The sequence below is a fragment of the Pezoporus occidentalis genome, unplaced genomic scaffold (assembly GCF_034315485.1).
Source record: "Pezoporus occidentalis ecotype Australia unplaced genomic scaffold, CSIRO_AGI_Poc_V1 ctg23, whole genome shotgun sequence".
Taxonomy (NCBI): Eukaryota; Metazoa; Chordata; class Aves; order Psittaciformes; family Psittacidae; genus Pezoporus; species Pezoporus occidentalis.
In genome coordinates, this window is record NW_026914180.1 from 3,579,830 (window position 1) to 3,599,228 (window position 19,399).

At 41.6% G+C, this 19,399-nt stretch overlaps 1 protein-coding gene across 23 annotated transcripts in view; it reads right to left on the bottom strand.

The window, feature by feature from the left end:
- KMT2C (lysine methyltransferase 2C) overlaps positions 1-19,399 on the bottom strand; it is a 194,014-nt gene that overhangs the window by 164,409 nt on the left and 10,206 nt on the right. The window contains exon 1 of one of the 23 annotated variants that reach the window (XM_062621445.1): positions 10,095-10,489. The exons of 21 other annotated variants lie outside the window; for them this stretch is intronic. Coding sequence is in view for 1 of the 2 variants with exons in the window: in XM_062621441.1 (XP_062477425.1) it covers positions 9,864-9,871 (8 nt within the window). In the remaining variant the exon portion in view is untranslated. One more of the 23 variants, XM_062621441.1, reaches the window with a different exon arrangement.

Sequence of the window (19,399 nt, forward strand, 5' to 3'; positions counted from 1 at the left end):
TTTGGTAGTTAAGTAACAGAGGTACAGGAAAACAAGGACACCCCCAGTCAACAACAGTAGCTTCATATTTCATATTTAGCTTTAGAAGACTGTTTTAAGTGAAAGCAAACACCATTTTCATCTCCTTGCTGATGTCACAGGAGGAGAGATGAACAACGGAAAGCCAGCTGAATGCTAGGCATCTTCAGGGGAGCTTTGAATACAGACAGGGCTTGGGGTGGGAACAATCAGCCTCACAAACAAGAGACACATCTCAAAACACAGTGCAAACATAATGAAGGGTCCAGCACAAAGCACGGGCTTGGCTCCATCTAACAAACAAAAGAGGATACTTTAATCATATTTTAACGAGAGCTTGCACGTCCATTAGATACTGAAATGCTGCTGCAGCTACCATACAGGCACCTTGGCGTTTGGTGGCTAACGCCCAAACTGGCCACTGCAGAACCCTTGAGGAAGGACAAATAAATAAAGCTGCAGCAGCTTTGATTGGTGACAGTAATAATACACTGGGGTTTTTACAGATCTGTAGATCCATCAGCATGATCAAGTGTGAAACCTTAACTCACAGACAACCAGTTATATCGGGGAAATATAATATGCAGAATCATTTAGTCTATTTATAGTATAATAAAACAGGTTCAGCATCCACATGCAAATACTACTGAGCTAACAGAACGAATCCAAAGCTAAGCTACACACTACAGACATTTAACATCAGAAAACAGGATCACATGATTCCTTAAGGCTGCAAAAAGTGAAAAATGTACTGCCCTAAAAATGCCAAGAACACTTGCTAATATCCCAGACATCCCGCTTTGGAGTCCACTTGTCTCTTAATGCCTTCAAAAAGCAGTCCCATCACACACACACAATTTTTTTCAGTTTAAATAAAATTTCACTGACTTAACCTGGTAGTTCCCAACTAGGTCTTCGGTATTTGCGTACCTCTTTGTAAAGTATGCAGTCTGGTTTTCCCACACATGCATTTCAGTGCATCTTGATAATTATAATCACAATTCACACTGAAAATGCGATCACAGAATTAGCATTTACTATCTTTTCCAACACATGCTACATAGTAGGTAGAAGGCTCAAGAAAATCGCAAGTAAAAGGCAGCTATTCTTCTCACAAGTGCAGTTAAACTGTGGTACTCCATGCTCACTCAGCATGCTGGAAGCTTGTGTGATTGAGGAAAGGCTGGACACATTCAAAGGACATGTGTAACGCTCAACAGATCTAACACAGAAATACTATGCTGGACTCCAGAAATCCCACAATTCCTTCCCAACCTTCCACAGTCAGTGGTTTGGGGAAGTATCATTACAAAATCACTCTTTTCTTATTTTCGTTCCTAGGCATCTGCTGTTAACCACTGCAGGAAACATGACAATGGAACATCCAGCTCCCTGATCTGACCCAGTAAAGCTGCCATTGTGAAACAGATAATTTCTCCATATTATCTTACAAACAGACTCTGAAACAAGAGCTAGGGAAACAGAGCTCATCATATCGCCCAAATTACTGTCACACCTAAAGACTGACCTTTAACACCACTAACCTTCATTTCCAGCCTTGCATTCACCATCCGGAACTGAGAACAGTGAACATGCAACAATGTAGCCTTTAGTTGTTCCTCTGAAAGACTTGCTCCTGGTTTCTGATGCCCAGAGACTCTAATGCAGTCCTATAGAGAACGAGTTCTGCACCAAGGAGGGGGGAAGGGATCAAAGAAGATGTCTGAGCATCCTATATACCTTCCCATTCAGTAGATGGCTTATTAGGATCTCTGTCCATATTGTACTGAAAAGCTTTATCACTCAGTCATGTGGTCGTTAGCTACCACAGTCAAAAAATAACCTTAAGAACAGCAAGTTTCATGTCATACAGTCATGCTTTTTAACAAGACACTTTCACAGTCAAAAAAAACACACCTACTTTTCTTGTATTTAAGCAAAACAGCTCTTCTGGCAGCTCAATGGGTTCTCCTAAGTCATCAAATCCTTTGCACAGCCTCAGAAATAACATAAGCATCATGTGTCATGTCAGTGAAGAAAGGTAGGTGACATTTTGCTGCTACCTTCCAATTCAAAATAATATTCAATCCTAGCACACCAGCATTCTAACCTTACTTTTTTTATAGGGAATTTATAAATTTCCTCTTCTTGTACTCAGTTAAAAAGACTAGAGAGAGATTTGGGGGAAATTTTTTTTTTTTGCCCCCTAGCCTGCTCAAGTAAGGTAATTAACAAACAAGCTCCTGGACACAAAAGCCCTTATTTGAATACTACGAAGATTCCCCAGTCTTCAAAGTTAAAGGTGTGAACCTGTCTGAGAAGACAGGCAGACACTGCTTGTTAAGGAGGACTGAAGGAAAGCTCATAAGATAGTTCTTCTGGGGAAAACAGGAAGAGGTAAATTATTATCTGTGGAAGGCAAAGATGTGAGCTTTAGGGCAGGGGTGCAGGCAAGATATTAGAGTACAAGTCTATTTTGTAATTTGTCAATTTGTCAGGGTCATGACTTTAACCATCCCACACACGACGGTTAAACACCCAGGCTTGTCTTCTTGACAAAATTTGGCGTGCTTCTTTGAATGCTAGGGCCAGAGAGTTAAAGATTGAGTTTTATGAGGAAGAGTTGGTGTTCACTGACTGTGAGTTTATCCTCATACCTAAAAGTCACTTAATTTCATCCATCCACTTCCCATGATGATGTGGTGAACGTTCATGAAGAAATGTGATAAACAGTGTCTCTGCCTTTTAAAAATACAAAACCAAGATTCCTACAATCTGGGAGATTCTATCTTGGAATACATATTCTGAGGTGGCCATAGGGCTCTGTCTGCAAATGACACTTTTGCTGCTCAGGTACAATCTGGGTATAGAATGATCTGCAGAAAGTTTGCTAGTGGTGAGTTTAGCTGGCTTAGGAGGCTGTTGGAAGGACTGGAGAAGAGGTTCCAGGGGAGATTATTTCAAGATACATCTTCTTTCAGTACAGCTTGCAACTATTGAAAAGATTCTGCAAATTAATTTTGGACTCCAGATGTAGAAGATGCTTTCTGTGCTGACATTAAGTACTTATGGGGCAGCTGGAAAAGTGCTTTGCAAAAGAACAGCACATAATTCCTTCTGTGTGCCCAGAAGTTCATCTATTTTACCCAGTGACAAGAGTTTTATATAAGATGCAGTCACTTTCACCCTATCCTTGCTTCTCTTGTAGCCTTAAGAGACATAACATCAGCACCACTGCTTATCTGCCCCTTACTATACCACTACAGCACATCTTTTAAACTCCTCACAAATAATTTCACTGAGAGGATGCTACAGAACAGTCAGGAAAAAAAAAACCACACCTACCCCTCCAATCAACTGAAGAGACCATGACCACTGTCAGCTTTTCTATTACAAAGGAGACCTTCCAGACAGCCTTCCCCAGATTAAGGTCTCTTACTCTTCACCTACAAATACACGTTACATACCAGAACATACCAAGTAGCTCTTCTTCATCTGCTTCCTGGCCTCAAAATTTCTGGCACAGGAGACAGTGAAAAAGTACACAGACAGGATGTGCAGTAACGTGCAAAATTATCCAACCCTGCATTGCTCTGATAGAATTTAACACACGAGTACCTATGATGCTGCTGTGTGTTTGATGAAACTGTATCAGACTATAAGGCTGGGTTTCAGAGGCATGAAACACACATCTAGCTCCTTTTTTTTCTCTGCACGCAACAGAACTGTGATTCTTGTCTGTATCTGGAAGCAGTGGGAGTCAAATACAACTAACTGGCCAGTAAAAGAATAATACAGAAATCAAGAACAAGTTTATGCCTTTTATAATTGCTATGATTTTAGCTTAGCATTGTTTCACATAATCTAAATTGACAGAAAACTAGTCACAATTTGAAGACTGAAAAACTATTTTGCAATGCCTGGTTTGTTTTTTTCTAAAGCATCCTTTTGCCACACTTTCTGATCATGCAAAGCAACAATTGGTTAGCGCTATTCAAAACAGGAGACACAGAACAGACTAGACTATCAAATTCTTATACTTCTCATGGCTTTTATTTCAATGGAAAACCTTCTATTGACTTCAGTTGTCTTCGAAACAGAACTGTGTACCTTAGAGAATACCCTATCGTCCTGATTAATAATTAAATGAATCCATACAGTACTTATTCATTGACAGTTCTTTATTTGGACGTTTGGAGGCATCAATAATGAAAACTTCTCTGTAGGGCTGGTGAAGCTGTTAGCAGCTGACACTGGCAATTAGGCAGCCACAGGGGAAGGTATAAATATATAAGATTGTTTACATATTAACTGTATGCAGGTCTGTCAATGACCAGGAGAACTACCTCCCCCCTAACCTTCATTTTTCCCAGCTATTACCACAGAAAGCATAGCAAACAATCTTCAGCCACAGGGGCAAATGCAGCAGATGTCACAACTGGCAACAGCAATTCCCGACTATACACCACAGTTCAAAAACTCTGATTTTCCGGTAACATACTAAACACAAGTCAACCAATTTCAAAACATCCCCAAGGGAAGCAATAGAACTGCCAAAAATAGCAGCTATTCACCAATTCAGCTCTAGGATTCCAAAACTTTCTATGGAAAAGTGACATAGCTATCGTAGTATCTGAGCCATGGCCATCAAGACAGATGCAGTAACTATGTGCACTTCTGAAAAACAGAATAAAGAATATAATGAAGATTCCTCATACCTAAACATTCTACATCACCCTAGGCAAACTTTACTAAAGACAAATATACTGCGGGTGGAAAAAAATACATATTGAATTATTGTACATTTTGTAGACTAATACATAAGCTAAATGAAATACACAGGCCAGACTCCTCCCCCAAAGCCAGTTTCAGGAATTTGTTCATTCAAAGCTGTAGTCCTGATCCACACAAAACACCTCAGAAATCTTCCAGACTTTCTCACTAACACACACTAACATACTCCACTTCCAAGAAATAGACTGCAAACTGTAATAGTTGCCACTCCTGGAGCTACATAACTCTGTCTTTACATCATTCTTTAAACTTTTCTTTTTTCTTAAATTAAAAACTTTGTCTTCCTTTAAAAGGGTGAAAACAGAAAATTACAAAGGGCAAATGGAAGGGAAAAAATGGCTAAATACACATAGCATCATAGAATGGTTTGGGTCAGAAGGGACCTTAAGGTTCATCTAGTCCCAGCCCTGTGCCATGGGCAGGAACTCCATCCACCAGACCAGGCTGATCAAAGGCCCATCCAAACTGGCATGAAAAGTGTGACTACTCACAGGCAAGCTACGGCACCAAGATGGATTAAGGTGAAGGAAAGACTTGAGTCTATGTTTCTCATTCTCTCTCATTTGTCTTAAAAGATTACATTCCTGTAACTCTGGATTCCTCTCTTCTGATGCAAACTCTCTGCTGACTGCAAACCCGTGATTCTTCCAAAAGCCCTCTACCTTGTTTTTGTACCCATTCCCATGTGCAATTAGTCTTCTATTAAAATATTGTAAAGCCAAAGTGATTTTTTTCAAAAGAGGTTAGAAGAGAACTCACTGTTCAATCCAGACCTCCATTTTATGACAGTTCTGAACATGTAACGAATGACTTCTACCATGACTGTGACTAAACCTTCTGCACACAAGGCAAGGTTGACATGGCAGTGACAACACCTAGCACATTTTCTATTATTTGGCCCAGATCAAGTAACCTTTGAAAAGGTTAGAAAACATTTTAGACTCATTCCCTTGTCACTCTCCTTGACCACTGTCAGTACCTTCTTGATTGCCAAGCTCATTCCCAATGGGGCCTCAAAACTGTACTGCCAGAAACTGCTCAAGACTAAATGATTAAAATAAAGCTCCAACCTTAGACCTCCTTCTCATTCTTCCAGATATGCCATCTTTGTCCCATCTACCACATCCCTTCCCCTTCCCCCCCCTCTCTTTGTTCTGCCAATTACATTATATCCTTTTACCCTGTTCCTCATGTGTGGAAAAAGCCTTAAAATTCCATCAAACTGAGTATCCTCACAAGAAATGTGATCCAAAGAAGGTAGATTTCTATAGTAGAAAACTATAAAGCACGGGTAAGAATTCTTGCTTGAGGTTTTCTGAATTCTGGAAAAAAATACACCCCTCTTTTCTCCTGATCTAATGCCATTTCAAATAGATTCCCCATGGAACAATTATTCCGTAACTGCCCACTTCACTAACATTCAGTTACTTCTGTCACATTTTTCCCTACAGCACCCAATGGTAGACACTAACAAGGGGCAAGAGCATAATTTAGATCATAAGCTGGTTGGGGCAAAAGCCTAAGCGGTAATTACCTGCTCTCACGTGCACATCTTCCAAAACAAGAGTCTTACAAAAGCAATCTACATACTCTTTTTACAGCAGTGGGGCATGTGGGGCATTTGGGGCATGAAAATTCAAAATAAGGATAACAAAGAGAAAAAAAATAAAAAGGGGAAAAAAAAAAGAAGGGGGGAAGAAAAGGAGATCTGGAATAACAACACGGAAGTACTTATGGTTAGGATGAACACATTGAGTTCCATCTAAAACAAAGAATTCATCTCTGAAGTAGAATTATATCCAGGAACAAGCAAACATACAAGCAAACTCTTCTTCTATGCCTTCATGTTCTATGAGTGTCTAATTAAGTAACGTTACTCAAATATTTCCCTTTCAAGGCTTGGTAAACCAGGATGAAAACACAGGTCAAAGCAGCCAATGTGAAATCTTTTATTTTTTAGCTACACTACAAAGGCCATGTCAGCACAAAGCACTTTGTGCAACACTGCAACAGCAAATATGGGCAGGAGGGAGACTTCACCAGAGAGAGACAGAAATGCAATGCACTATGACTAACTTTCAACAGATCTTATGGAGGAGTCAAATATCCTCCATGTGTGCAATATCATCTGTACTTATGCCTGGCGTTGGACCTCAACTTTAAAATAAGTAAGCCCTAACAAGGCCACATATAATGATGATCCATTTTTTACATCAAAGATAATTCAAAAGGAAAAAAAGCTTAACTGTGATGTTTTGCCACTCACTGTGATACGCACCTATATCTAGGATGTCAGGGAAAAAAATCTGTGAAGATCACTCAAAAGCACATCTGCTTGCTTGATACATTCCGCATCAGATTACCAAACACAAGGATTTGAACACTCCTCAACAGAAGCCGCTCACCTATTCCCAATACTACGTGACTGCTTCTCTACCACACTGCTTTCCCTACTGAGTTTCTCTGACATTTCCTGGTTCACCTAAGCTGCCCCAGAGAGCACCACTGCGGCACTGCAAATGCCAGGAATCGCAAGAAGACATCTGATATCTGTGATATCACATGCTGGGATACTGCCAGAGAACCACAACATGCCAAAAGGATTTCACAGAGGAAAGGCAGAATTATAAAAGGCTAGCTAAAGGCCCACTGTCAAACTGGGTTTTAATAATTCTCCCTGAAAACACTCTACCTCCTAGAGTTTCCAAGAGCCTTAGTAATTACAAAAACTGGAAAAGCCCAAATAAAACAAAAAAGTACCTTTTAGCTCATTTAGAGTGTGCTTTTGACAACACTCCACAGCCAGTTTCCCTTCTTCTCAGGCTTCATACTTTATACTACATGGCATACATAGCATACACTATTCCACACCAAGAGTTTACTGTCCACACTTTAAGAACAAGAAAACAGAGCTGCAAAGCTGTAAGACTTGAGCGCAGTAACAATAAAAGAATACTTCTACCATTATTTTTAAACAGTTGGCTAAATTTCAGGCTGGAAATACCCTGTAAAGCACATGCTGAATGGTCCTTTTAGCCAGAGACAAAAGCAGAAAGCAATACATGGCTGCTTTTTATTTCTGCTCAGGCGTTTACCTTTAAGATATCATTTTCAGGCAAGTCCAATGAGCAGTCACAGAAAGAAAGCATACGTGATGCAACTACTTTCTACTGGAATATTATGTAAATGACAATAACGCCACCCCCTGCATTCTCCCCTTCCCCCCCCCTCCAAAAAAAAACAAACCTCATAGAACATTTTGCCAAAACTCTGCAGGAATTTCTGTTTCTGAAAGAATAATACAGAAGAGAGAAAAAAATAATAACAATGATAAAAAAATATTTAAGCCAAGTGAGTACACAGTCTGGCAAAATAACGATACTAAAATTCAACAGCAGTTGAATTGTTATTCCTACAAAAAAAAAAAATGGAGAGTATTTTCCCCTAAAAGCATCTAGATATATCACCGACAGATTATGTACTACTTTGCACAGAACAGATACAACGTAAGAACAACCAAGTCATAAAACAGTTTATAAAGACAGCCTGCAAGTGAGGCAATTAAAAACTACAGCTACTGAATTCCAAGTATATTATCAAAAGAAAGGTCATTTACAATAAAGTAGTAAGGGAAGCATATACCACATACTTGAAAAATAAATGTACGGTAGTCATCAGTGAAATGAATGCCTGGATAGCAGAGACGCAGCTGATCACATTTGCATTGAGAAAAGTATATCTTGTCTCCTGCCTCTGCTTGTCTTACAAGTACATGGTTAAAAATCACCTTAAACAATCTGGGAGCTGCAGTTCTTTTTTCTGTGGCAAGTGTATTTAGATTGTGCAGGAACGTCAAACACAATATACTAATATCCCCAGGATGTACAAAAAGCACAAAGACCCCTGCTTGCAAGCTCCACCTTAGTGAGTGTGCTTACTTCAATACCCAGTATTTTATATAGTCACTGAGAATCTTTAAATGTCTGCCTGTTTGTTTCAGTTTTGCAACAGAAGTATTAACCCACTACTGCTTTATTTTCTGATAAAAAAAAAAACAACACTTTTTTTTCATGCCGACTCTTGGTTATTTCAGAAACTCCAACTATGCCAAATTACGCCCTTCTAGAAAACAGTGAAGTTAAATAAAACAACACTAACTCAAGAACGTTTTTCGATTATGTAATGAATCCAGTTACAGCATTAACTAATGATTCCCCAGTGATTACTGAGTGTTCAGTACTCAGAATTTAGGTCTATGACTGAACCAGCTTTTCAGAAAAAAAAACAAATATACACTGTATACAGAGTAACTGGCTCTTACTCTTAAAGAACAGGTTGTTTCGGTTTTGTTGGTTTGGTTTTTTAAATCAACCTGCTACAAAGTAATGCCACTGAAAAAAAGGGATAGCCAGCCTTCCTTTTGTCCAAAGCAAAACTGAAATGAGACTTTTCCTTCACACTTCGCCCCAAGTTTGCTGAAGCCAGGCAGTTACGTAACACTGACTTACAATCTATTTGCTCACTGCTCATGCAAAAATCATCATATATGATGGTGTGAACATCCATTACATGGTAGAAATACAGTGTATTTTGAAAAGTGCCTCTTTGCTCCTGTCTCTTAATTTACAACTACGAGACAAAAAAGGCAGATGGGAGGATCACCTAAAATTAACACAGGTAAGGTTTGGAAGCACGCAAAATTAAAAATGGTGATCTTTTTCAAAACAGTGCATATGGAGTACTTAAGGATACTGAAGAAAAATTTATCCTGTCGCGTTTTTCACCGCTCCGGAATTCAGACGGGGAAAAGAAAGTGCTAAAATAAAAAATAAACGGGGGGGGAACCCTGAACCCCAGCGTTGTGCTACAACGAACCGCATAAAGTAATGGTGATCTAACACGCGTGTGTCCGCGCAGGCACCCGCGGGTGCGTCCAGGTGTGCCCACGGAGGGGAGGAAGGTGTAACCTGCGCCTTCTCCCACCCCCACCTTCTTTTATTTTACGTTTTAAACGCTCGAGGGTTACCTAGCGAGAGATGTGTAACTCGAACCTGCACATCCACGCCAGCACCGAGGCACGGGATTCACGACCGAGCCCAGCGCCGCGCAATCCCCTCGACCGGGTCCCCCACTAAGTTTCTCGGTCCGGCCCCGGCGGCGGGTCCCCTCGTAGATTTCTATCCCCGGTATCCCCGTCCCCGCCGACTCGCCGTGCGCGGCGCCGGGCCCGCTGTCACAGTTCGCCCTTTAATACAAAGAAGTTAAACGACAACCGTACTCACCGCCGGCGAATTGGTTTTGCGCGACATAGCACAGCCCCGCGGAACCTCTCACAAATCCCCCCTGGAAAATGGAGGGGCTGGCATGGGTGCGATCCGGAGGGAAGAGAAGTTATTTACATGTCACGGCCCGCGGAGACACAGCGTCGAGCGGAGACACCGACTGCTCAGCACTCCCCGAGATCAGCCATATTACCCCCAGCCCCGCCGCTCCGTACGAGCGCTTCGCTTCCCAGGCCACTGCCCTGGGGCCTCGGCGCTGCCGGGCGGGCGCGGCGCGGGCGGCTTTACAGGGCCCCCATGGCGGCGCCGCCGGGAGCGATCCGCCACCGCCCCGATCGCCTCCGAACTTCGGCTCCGGGATCCTCCCCGAACCAGGCTGGGGCCGCCGGCGGAGGAGGAGGGCGGAGGGGGAGGGGAGCGAGGGGAAGGGAGGGGAGGGGAAAGAGAAAAAAAAAAAAAAAAAAAAAAAAAAAAAGAGCGAGGATAAAAAAAAAAAAAAAAAAAAAAGCCGAGAGAAAGTAGATCCGACGCAGCCGGGCGCCGCCAATGTGCGGACCGGAGTCCTGCGGCAGGAGCCGGGGCCGCTGTGCCGACTGCGCTAGCGAGGCTCAGCGGCGGCGGCCGGAGACGCAGCGCCCCCGCCGGAGGCTCCCACCGCCCGGCACAGCCCAGTCCGGCCCCCGCCCCGCGCCCCCCGCCGCGGGGGAGACTCGCCGGCGCTGGCGCCCAAGGGGAACGGCCCAAGGGCCCCGGGGGCTGCGGTGGGGGAGACGGGGAGCCGGCCTCGCGATGTCCCACCGTAAGCACCCGTCCCGCAAGTGCCTTCCCGAGGGGGGCGGGCGGCAGGACTGCCGGCTCCCTGCTCCTTCCCCGCCTCCCCTCCCCCAGAGCCGGCACTTTCCCATTTAACAAAGCAGCGCAACTCTGAAGTTACAAAAATGTTTCTTTCCAGAGATGCCGGCCGCCGCCCGGGCGGACTCCTCCTCGGCTGATTGGGGCCGCTCTGGGCAAGAGAGGGTTTCAGCCCTGAGGATGAAGGTGTGACCTCGGGGATTGGCTTTTTATTGCCACCTCCTTTACCATTTTTCAGGTTGTTCTACACTTCTCCAAATCCAGTCTGGAACGGAGGAGCTAAGAAAGCAAGCTTGACAAATGTTCATCTACAAACGGCTCTTTCCTAATCCCTTCAAACGGTCCCTGCCAATTTTCTTATTCTTCTACAGGGGAAAACCAAATCAAGAACACATTACACAACGATCATTTCACTAGTATTGATAGATACATGCAAACCAATCACTCTGCCAATTTAAGTAGCAATGCAACTGCCTTTGTTCAACTTCCCTTCACATGAAAACTGCTCTTGTGTACTCTTTTGCTTCTGTCAATCTTCTGTAAGTTTTCCTTAAAATTATTTAAGTAATTTGTTTACATTACTTAAAACTTCTTCAAATATCACCCATCTGCAAGACAAAGGTTGACACGTTGACAACAATAATCTGATTTATCTGCCAAACACAAAGACAATGCATTATTTTCTCACTCATCTGAATTATTATTTTTTTTTAATCAGACTCTCTTGTGTTACACCAAGTTGCAAATGGACACACTTCACCTCGGGCACCTTCTGATGTGGACGAGTAAGTTCAGTATTGCCTGATCAGTAGTGGCTGGAGAACTCAAAAACTGCACATAGGAACTCAAAAAGACCACTTCAGCTCCAAGACTGCACAACCTAGACCCCACACTGATTAACACAATGTGATCCACCCTAGTAGAGGGAGTGGGCCAGTGCTGCTGATCATGACCTTTTTAGGTGAAACACACTTTTAGGTACCTGGCCTACAGGAGAGTTTTTAATCAAACCAATTCTCTAGAGATCAAGATAAAACTTTAAAAAGAAAGCACTCACATGAAAAAATCTCCACGTGTTTGCTCTGAAACAAGTAACTATTGTATAAGAGCCATCTGTGCCATGTTAGTGCAGGTACGGACAGATAAATATATTTAGCTACAAGGAGCTATCAAGCTACAGCTTATCAGCACATCCCTGGTAACCACAGGTGTTAGCACACTTTGGCTGCTGCAGTGAGGTTAAAGATCATAGAATCATAGAATGGTTACTATTGGAAGGGACCTTAAATATCATCCAGTTTCAACCCCCTGCCATGCGCAGTGACACCTTCCACTAGACCATGTAGCCCAAGGCCCCACCAACCTGGCCTTGAGCACTTCGAGGGATGGGGCAGCCATAGCTTCCCAGGGCACCCTGTGCCAGTGCCCCACCACCCTCACAGGAAACAGCTTCTTCTTAATGTATAATCTAAATCCACCCTTGTTCAGTTTAAAGCCATTCCCCCTTGTTCCATCACTACATGCCCTTGTAAAAAGTCCCTCTCCAGATTTCTTGTTGGCCCCCTTTAGGCACTGGAAGCTGCTCCTTTAAGGTCTCCCTGGAGCCTTCTCCTTCTCCAGGCTGAACAAGCCCAGCTCTCTCAGCCTGTCTCCATAGGAGAGGTGCTCCAGCCCTCGGAGCATCTTTGTGGCCTCCTCTGGAATCCCTGAAGCCAAGTCCACAACCCTCTTGTGTTGGGGGCCCCTGAGCTGAATACAGTACTACCAAGTATGTACCAACTATCTCAGTCTAAACCTTAGCAAAGACAGCAAAATGTCAGTATTTTATTTTGCAGTAAGGGTTGGTTATTTTGGTACAACCAACAAGTGGCAAACAGCAAAACTACTACCAAGACATCACCTGATTTACTTATTGCCTTCAGCACTCATAGCTCTTTGAGTTTAACAAGGACAAACCCCTCATGGACATGCATCTCTGCAGAGTTTAAACATTTTTCTAAAGTTATTCTGAGATTAACTAAAATAAGCTCCTCTTAAACTGAAGAAGATATACAGCTTCTGTTTACCACTGGGTATTTTCCAAACTGTATTAAATAAAATGAGTTTCTGTGTTTATACTTCACAGGTTAAGCAAAGCTAGAACACGGAGTTTGTTGTTCATCAGCTATCCCCTAAGCGCCCATTTATATAAGCTGCCACTGCAACACTGGTGAGTTACCTTCTGAGGCAACACCCCCTGCAACATAACCAACACACCATAAATCCACAAAGCTGTTTCTGCTGCTATACCTGTAGATATTTTCAAACATGTTACACTATGTGGAAAAAAAAATAAAGAAAAATACATGTTTTAATACACCAGGTGATGGGTCACCTGACAAGTTGAAGTTTGTTAGTACAATAAGGCAAGCTGCAATTTAATAATAGCTGGTTAAAATAATAACAAATTACTCTCGGTACTTTTTGCTACTGTTCATGTGACCCAAGATGCAAGCTAACAGGTATGAAGTCACCTTAGCTGGCCTTGTTCTTCACTAGAGCTCCAAAGCTCTCGCTTGCAAGATGTGAGATTCAGTTCTTTTACTGTGGAAGTACATTAATAGCCATAAAAATCTTAGCAAAGAGAAAACCATCATTTTGCCACAGCACAGTCTGATGGCCCAACACTGGTTATGTTGAGTAATTACTACTTTGACACACAAACTGCCCACAAGTTGCCTTCAGTAGCGTTAGACAACGAGCTAAAGGAACAACTCAGGGTAGGATTTCACGTTCAGCCACAGTTCTAACTGAAGCTGCTCCCATCCCATGCCACCTCTTCCCAGGCACTGAACCAGACCCGTTCAGCTGTATGCTGGGTCATGTTGTGAACCAAATGAGTGGACCTCTACTGCTACAGGAGAACCCAGCAAAAAAGGAGCAGGGCTGGACACTGAAAAAAGGCAAAGCAATTTTGTCTGCAGCAATTCCCTGCCCTGATTCACACGTCTCCACAAACGTGTGTCACCATGATGGCAAGGCAGAAACTGTTTAAGCCAACACTTCTGCCAAGAAAATGTAGATGGGAAAAATGGGATCAGTCATCACTCTGAAGACAGACTTTTTCTTTTTTTCCTGTAAGCAACAGAAGCGATGGATTTAATGATTAAGATAAAAACTTATGTCTATACATATGGTGGACTTTTTTCTTCCAAACTCAAGCTGATTAACTCAAGTATACAACTCTTTTGAGTTAACCAAGACAGGTTTAGCAAAGCATGCCTTGCCTGTTTGTGGTTGTTACAATTTTTAACTTGTTAGAAAGTTACTTCACAGCAACCAAGAGAAATTCAGATACAGATACGTCACCACATCCAATATATTCCAATCCAAAATTCAGGTGCAATGTACAAGTAAGAGAGATGGGCTTCAGAATGGGAGGACTACTTGTTTACTATTGCTTGGTCATACATTGGATTTGGTACTTGACCAATTTTAAAGCGTACAAAGATGAGTATATTAAGCAGCACAAAGATGCGCTTGTCTTTTTGGAACATTTGTTTCTTAACTTCTGCTGACCTGCTATTTCCAGTATCTTCAATGGGTTTCATACTATGGTACTATTGTAACAACTTGAGATTAAGCCCAAAGAATATAGTTACAAAAGGACAACAAGCAGAAAAAGAAACTCAATTTTCCTCAGCCTGGCAATTCTACTGAAATGTAAAGGGGATTTACCTTCTGGCACCCCTTTATGATTCCATGCTATGTATTAGCTTGAACCACTCTCTTCTCTGAGTACAGTTTCTCTGCAAATTCCACTTCTCATGCCAAAGCATAGATTACACAGTAGTCTGACTTTTTTTTTTTTTGATTTTGAAGGGGTTTGGAAGTTCTTAATTTCTAACCTGCACTAAGACAATCTCTGGAGATAGATTCCATTTCTAAAGGTAAAAAATAATAAATGCTCCAAACCAGATTTTTTCCTCTAGCCTGCACTCTCTCTTTTTGTAAGCATCAACCGGATCATAGCTCGAACCCGCAATAGGTCAGCACCATGTGGTACAGCCAAGAAACACATTTTAGGCATTAACTACAAATGCACATTAACATGTTATTATTTAAATGGTTTCAAGCCATTACATCTCAAATGTCATAACTAACAAGCATGCTACTAGAAATAAAATTTGAACAGATACAGATATTCATTGAAATAGATTTCTACACAGAAAGCATCCAATTCTGTCTCTGGCTCTGACAGACAAGCTTTGGCAAATATTGAAAAAGTGCAAGGTGTCTTTCTTCCCTGAAGTCTTTCCATACTTCAGCCACAGGTTACCATCCCTGCAACAGAAATGGCAGAACAGCACGTTCCCCTGCAAAGCCTACTGTAACACTTAATAAACTAATGAATGTGAATGGAAGGCAGAAATCCTCCACAACAAGCTGGAGCATACCCTTTTGCCACTGTGGCTGGTATCTTCCTACAAAGCACCAACATGAACACCTCATAGTAGCCTGAGCTCACAAACTGTCACCACAGCTTCCCCAGTAGCACAGTGCAAATAGTGTCAATGGAGAAGCATAGACTGTATCATGTTAAAAAGCATTAAAAAGTAAATAAATATTTGGGAAAAAAAAAATATCTAGGTCTCCAAAATTCACATTACCTCTAGAAATCTCAGATTTCCTTACTCACTTCTCCACTCACTTCTTCACTTTCCCGACAGCACTATTTTCCCCAGTACTGAAGGAGCACAAGAAGGTAAGAGTCTCACGGCCTGTGTCCATTTCACACCACTAAGTGCTGCTATGGGTAAAATCCATTGCATAACTGAAACAATATCGTAATACTCCTTCTCAGCAATGGAAATAAAGGGGTGACCAAATGAATTCAGAAAGGACTAGAAACCAGTACAGTCAAATAGACCACAAGTTGAAAAGAAGGTGCAAGAAGAGAAAGGTAGAAATCAGGCAATACCCAAGCACTTACAGACCATCAGAAGATGATCTGTTGCTTATGACAAGCATTGTTAGCTGCTAACATAGGCAGCATAAAACTCTTTTCAACAGTGTAGGGTGGAAATCCAACAAGAACATGAATTCTGGTATATTTTCTTTAAAGCAATGAAAATAGCCCTACCCTTTTTGAGCAGACAAACTTTACAATACACTATTTAAAACGAAAATCTGGAATGCCAGGTGGTAGCATTTTTGGGGAAAAAAAAAAAAAAGACAAAAAACCCCAACCATAGTAAACAAGTAATTATTTATTTAGTATATGTTGAACCACAAAGATTAATAGATAAAGCAAATATCAAGTGCAGAAGGAATAAGGAACACAGACAATGAAACAAATATGTAGTAAACTATTTTCTTTCAAGAAATAATGAAGGAAAACACCTTCTACAAAAGGTTACTACACATAATTCACTGTGGAAAAGCAATGAGTACAACATAAGTAATGGCCATGACCATCAGAAGGGATGCTCATAGAAGAGGATCATGCACCAACACAGGTTGGAAAACGCCTCAAAAGTGAGATAGCCCAACCTCCTGCTCACAGCAGGTCAAACAGAGTCAGTTCCCAAAATAGTTTACAAATATTTTTGAAGTTCAATTTGTTGTTTACATAGCTAAGTAATTATACATAGTGCTGAAATCAGATGGCGGGATCCTGCTTGAAATAGCTTATGCCCCGAACAAACCAAGTACAGAAAACAGAGATCAGGTGATATTCTGGTGGCCTAAATCCCTTCATCTAGTATTTCCTATTAGATGACTCTGAGGAACTCCCTCCTCAGTCCTTCTGAATCGCATTTCAGATACCCAGTCCTGTCCTGTGACTAAGCATAAAAAATTCAGCAGAATTAGAGTAGACTTCCTCCTATTCATTAGTAAGCTCCTTGAGAATAGTAAAATAAATATCATTATTCTTTTAAAGCCTTGAAAGAAAACAATTCAGATAGAAACTAGACCATCACAATACTGGCGAAAAAGAAACTGAGGTGGCATGACTATGGGAGCTAGAACTCAGTCTCTGCCCTGTCCCCAAGGCCCATTACTAATCGCTGTTATGGAATATGCTCCCACACCATATGACGTGGTCACATCCATGCAGCTGTATATTTCCTACATTCAGTTTGGGCTACATGTTGGGGACCAAAAAAATCCCCAGCCAAAACCAAAATGGAAAACCTCAACAACATGATCTAACACCTATAGTCTTTAGATAAAAGCCAGCTAACAAATGTCAATCACAATACTTTCCCAAATTCTAGCCCAGCAGGGAAAATGGTGCACCTTAGAAGACACAGGATAGCTTAGAGCCTAAGCTTCAACTCAACAAGTCTGTGCATGTCGAAGACAGTTACAACTTCACTTTTTTTAAAGTGTGAGCATATTAACTAAGCATAGGCAAGAAATTCTCATTGGTCTAAAAAAGCCTTTAAAATAACATGGTCAAACTAACAATTTGAAAACAGGTTCTTTTGTGCCAAGACAGTCAAAACCAAGTAAAACAAAAATAAAAATAATAAAAAAAAGACACATTAATTGAAAAAAGTAAACTGAAAATATTTTAAAAACAATATTTATTTACATTAGGTTATCTGTAATTTAACACACACCACACCCCCCCCCACTGGCACTGTCTGGTTAATGAGCCTTGAGATCGAGATTTTCTGCTTGTCCATGAAGTAGGTACACAACCAACAGTACCTCCTCTGTTCTGTTCTACTGGTAAGTCCTTATCTGAGAAAACCACACAGCACACAAAATATCAGCCAGTTTAACCAAGTTTTTGTATTTATTCCTTACCAACAAACACATTTGAAACAGAAATGATTGTATCTCCAAGCTGTAAACAGCACATGACAGCACAAATAATACTCTCCTATTCCGTTACAAAAAGAGGTGACAGAATAGCCAGCCATGAGCCAACCCTCACTGCTACATGAAAGACCTTAGGGAAATAATTTCTTTAAATAATCTTGCCTACAGATCATTTATTTCCTGACTTACCCCTCCCCCAATTTCTATGCTCGATTGTCTCCTAAAGGGTTTCTGGAAGACACAGGCAGAAAAATAAATTGGAATTCCCACTGTATCTGTTTTGCACTTTCCTCAGTATAAATCTCTACCTCTACCAGGATACTGGATGCAAGGTTATTTATGCAAAACATGAACCAGGGAAAACTGTGTGTCAGAGGCTGAAGTAGCACTGAAAGTCAGCATTTCCCAGAGCCTTATGGCTTGTTCATCCCATCTCGTCTGCTCCCTCTAGAGCAATTCTGCTGTGAGCTCTTCTTCCTAAACTTGCATCCCTATGGGTTAGAGAACATTAACTGTGGCACACTGTTTGCCCAGGAGGCTGAAAGTAAAACCAATGAGAATTCTGTCAGTCTCACTGAAATCCTCCTTAAAGAAAAAAAAAAAAAAGAAAAGAGCACACCACCAGTTACTAGTAAATTAAACATAGCTGGTGATGTTGGCCTTGAGGCCAACTAGCACACAACAGCCTACATCTAGGCTACCTAAGTCTTGACATCCCAAATGAAGCAGCCACACGGAAACTATGCTGTGAACGGTATGTGGCCCAAACAAACTGCCTGGCCAGCCTTGAGAGCTGTTTGGAAAGAGTGCTGGCAGGCCCAGGTGCAAACTGAACAAGCAAATGCTGCAATAATCTGACAACAGAATGATAGTGCCCAGTGACTCCAAACCTTCTTTCTTCACAATGAAAAGCATCTGGCCCATTTCTAAGTGAAGTTCTAGTCTCATGCAGTTCAGTGGGCCATGGGAAAAAAAAAAAAATATACTCACTTGCCTTTATTACATGGAGAGGGGTTTACAGAGAAGACTAAAAGTTAGGGTAGAAACAAAACATAAGGCACAAAGAATGGGAACTATGGAATAAGAAACTGGAAAGGCTGAGAAAGAAAAACTTCCATTGACCCAATGAGGGGAAGATAGTTAAGCCTCTTGGAGCAACAAACCGAATCTTTCAGAGCATGGATCTTGAGGGTAAGAGGAGGCCTTCATCATTCAGACAGCTAATAGAAAACCAAAATAACAAAACAAACAGCCCAACAAGTTTGTGAAAATGTTGAAGACAACTGTTTCACAAAGTTAAGGATGCCAGAAGAGCAGTTACTTCACACTTCACTCCATTAGGGCAGGCTCCATTTTAAACATCTCAATGTGTGCAGTGATTTGGCTGAAAGTGGTAACGAGAAGCATTCACTGTGCCAAGGAAGGGGAAAAACTGAGAACAGCAGAAAAAGGAGAACAATTTTTTATCTTCAATTAACTGAAATAAGAAAAGCAAATTTCAACAAACTCTTTGAACTTCTTGCTAGAATCTCTTGAGAACACAACTTAAATGAGGGCTGGCAGCTATTGTACTGGAATACACACAACGAGGAAGTATTCCAGCACAGGGGAGAGACAGATAGGCAATGTAGTATGAACAC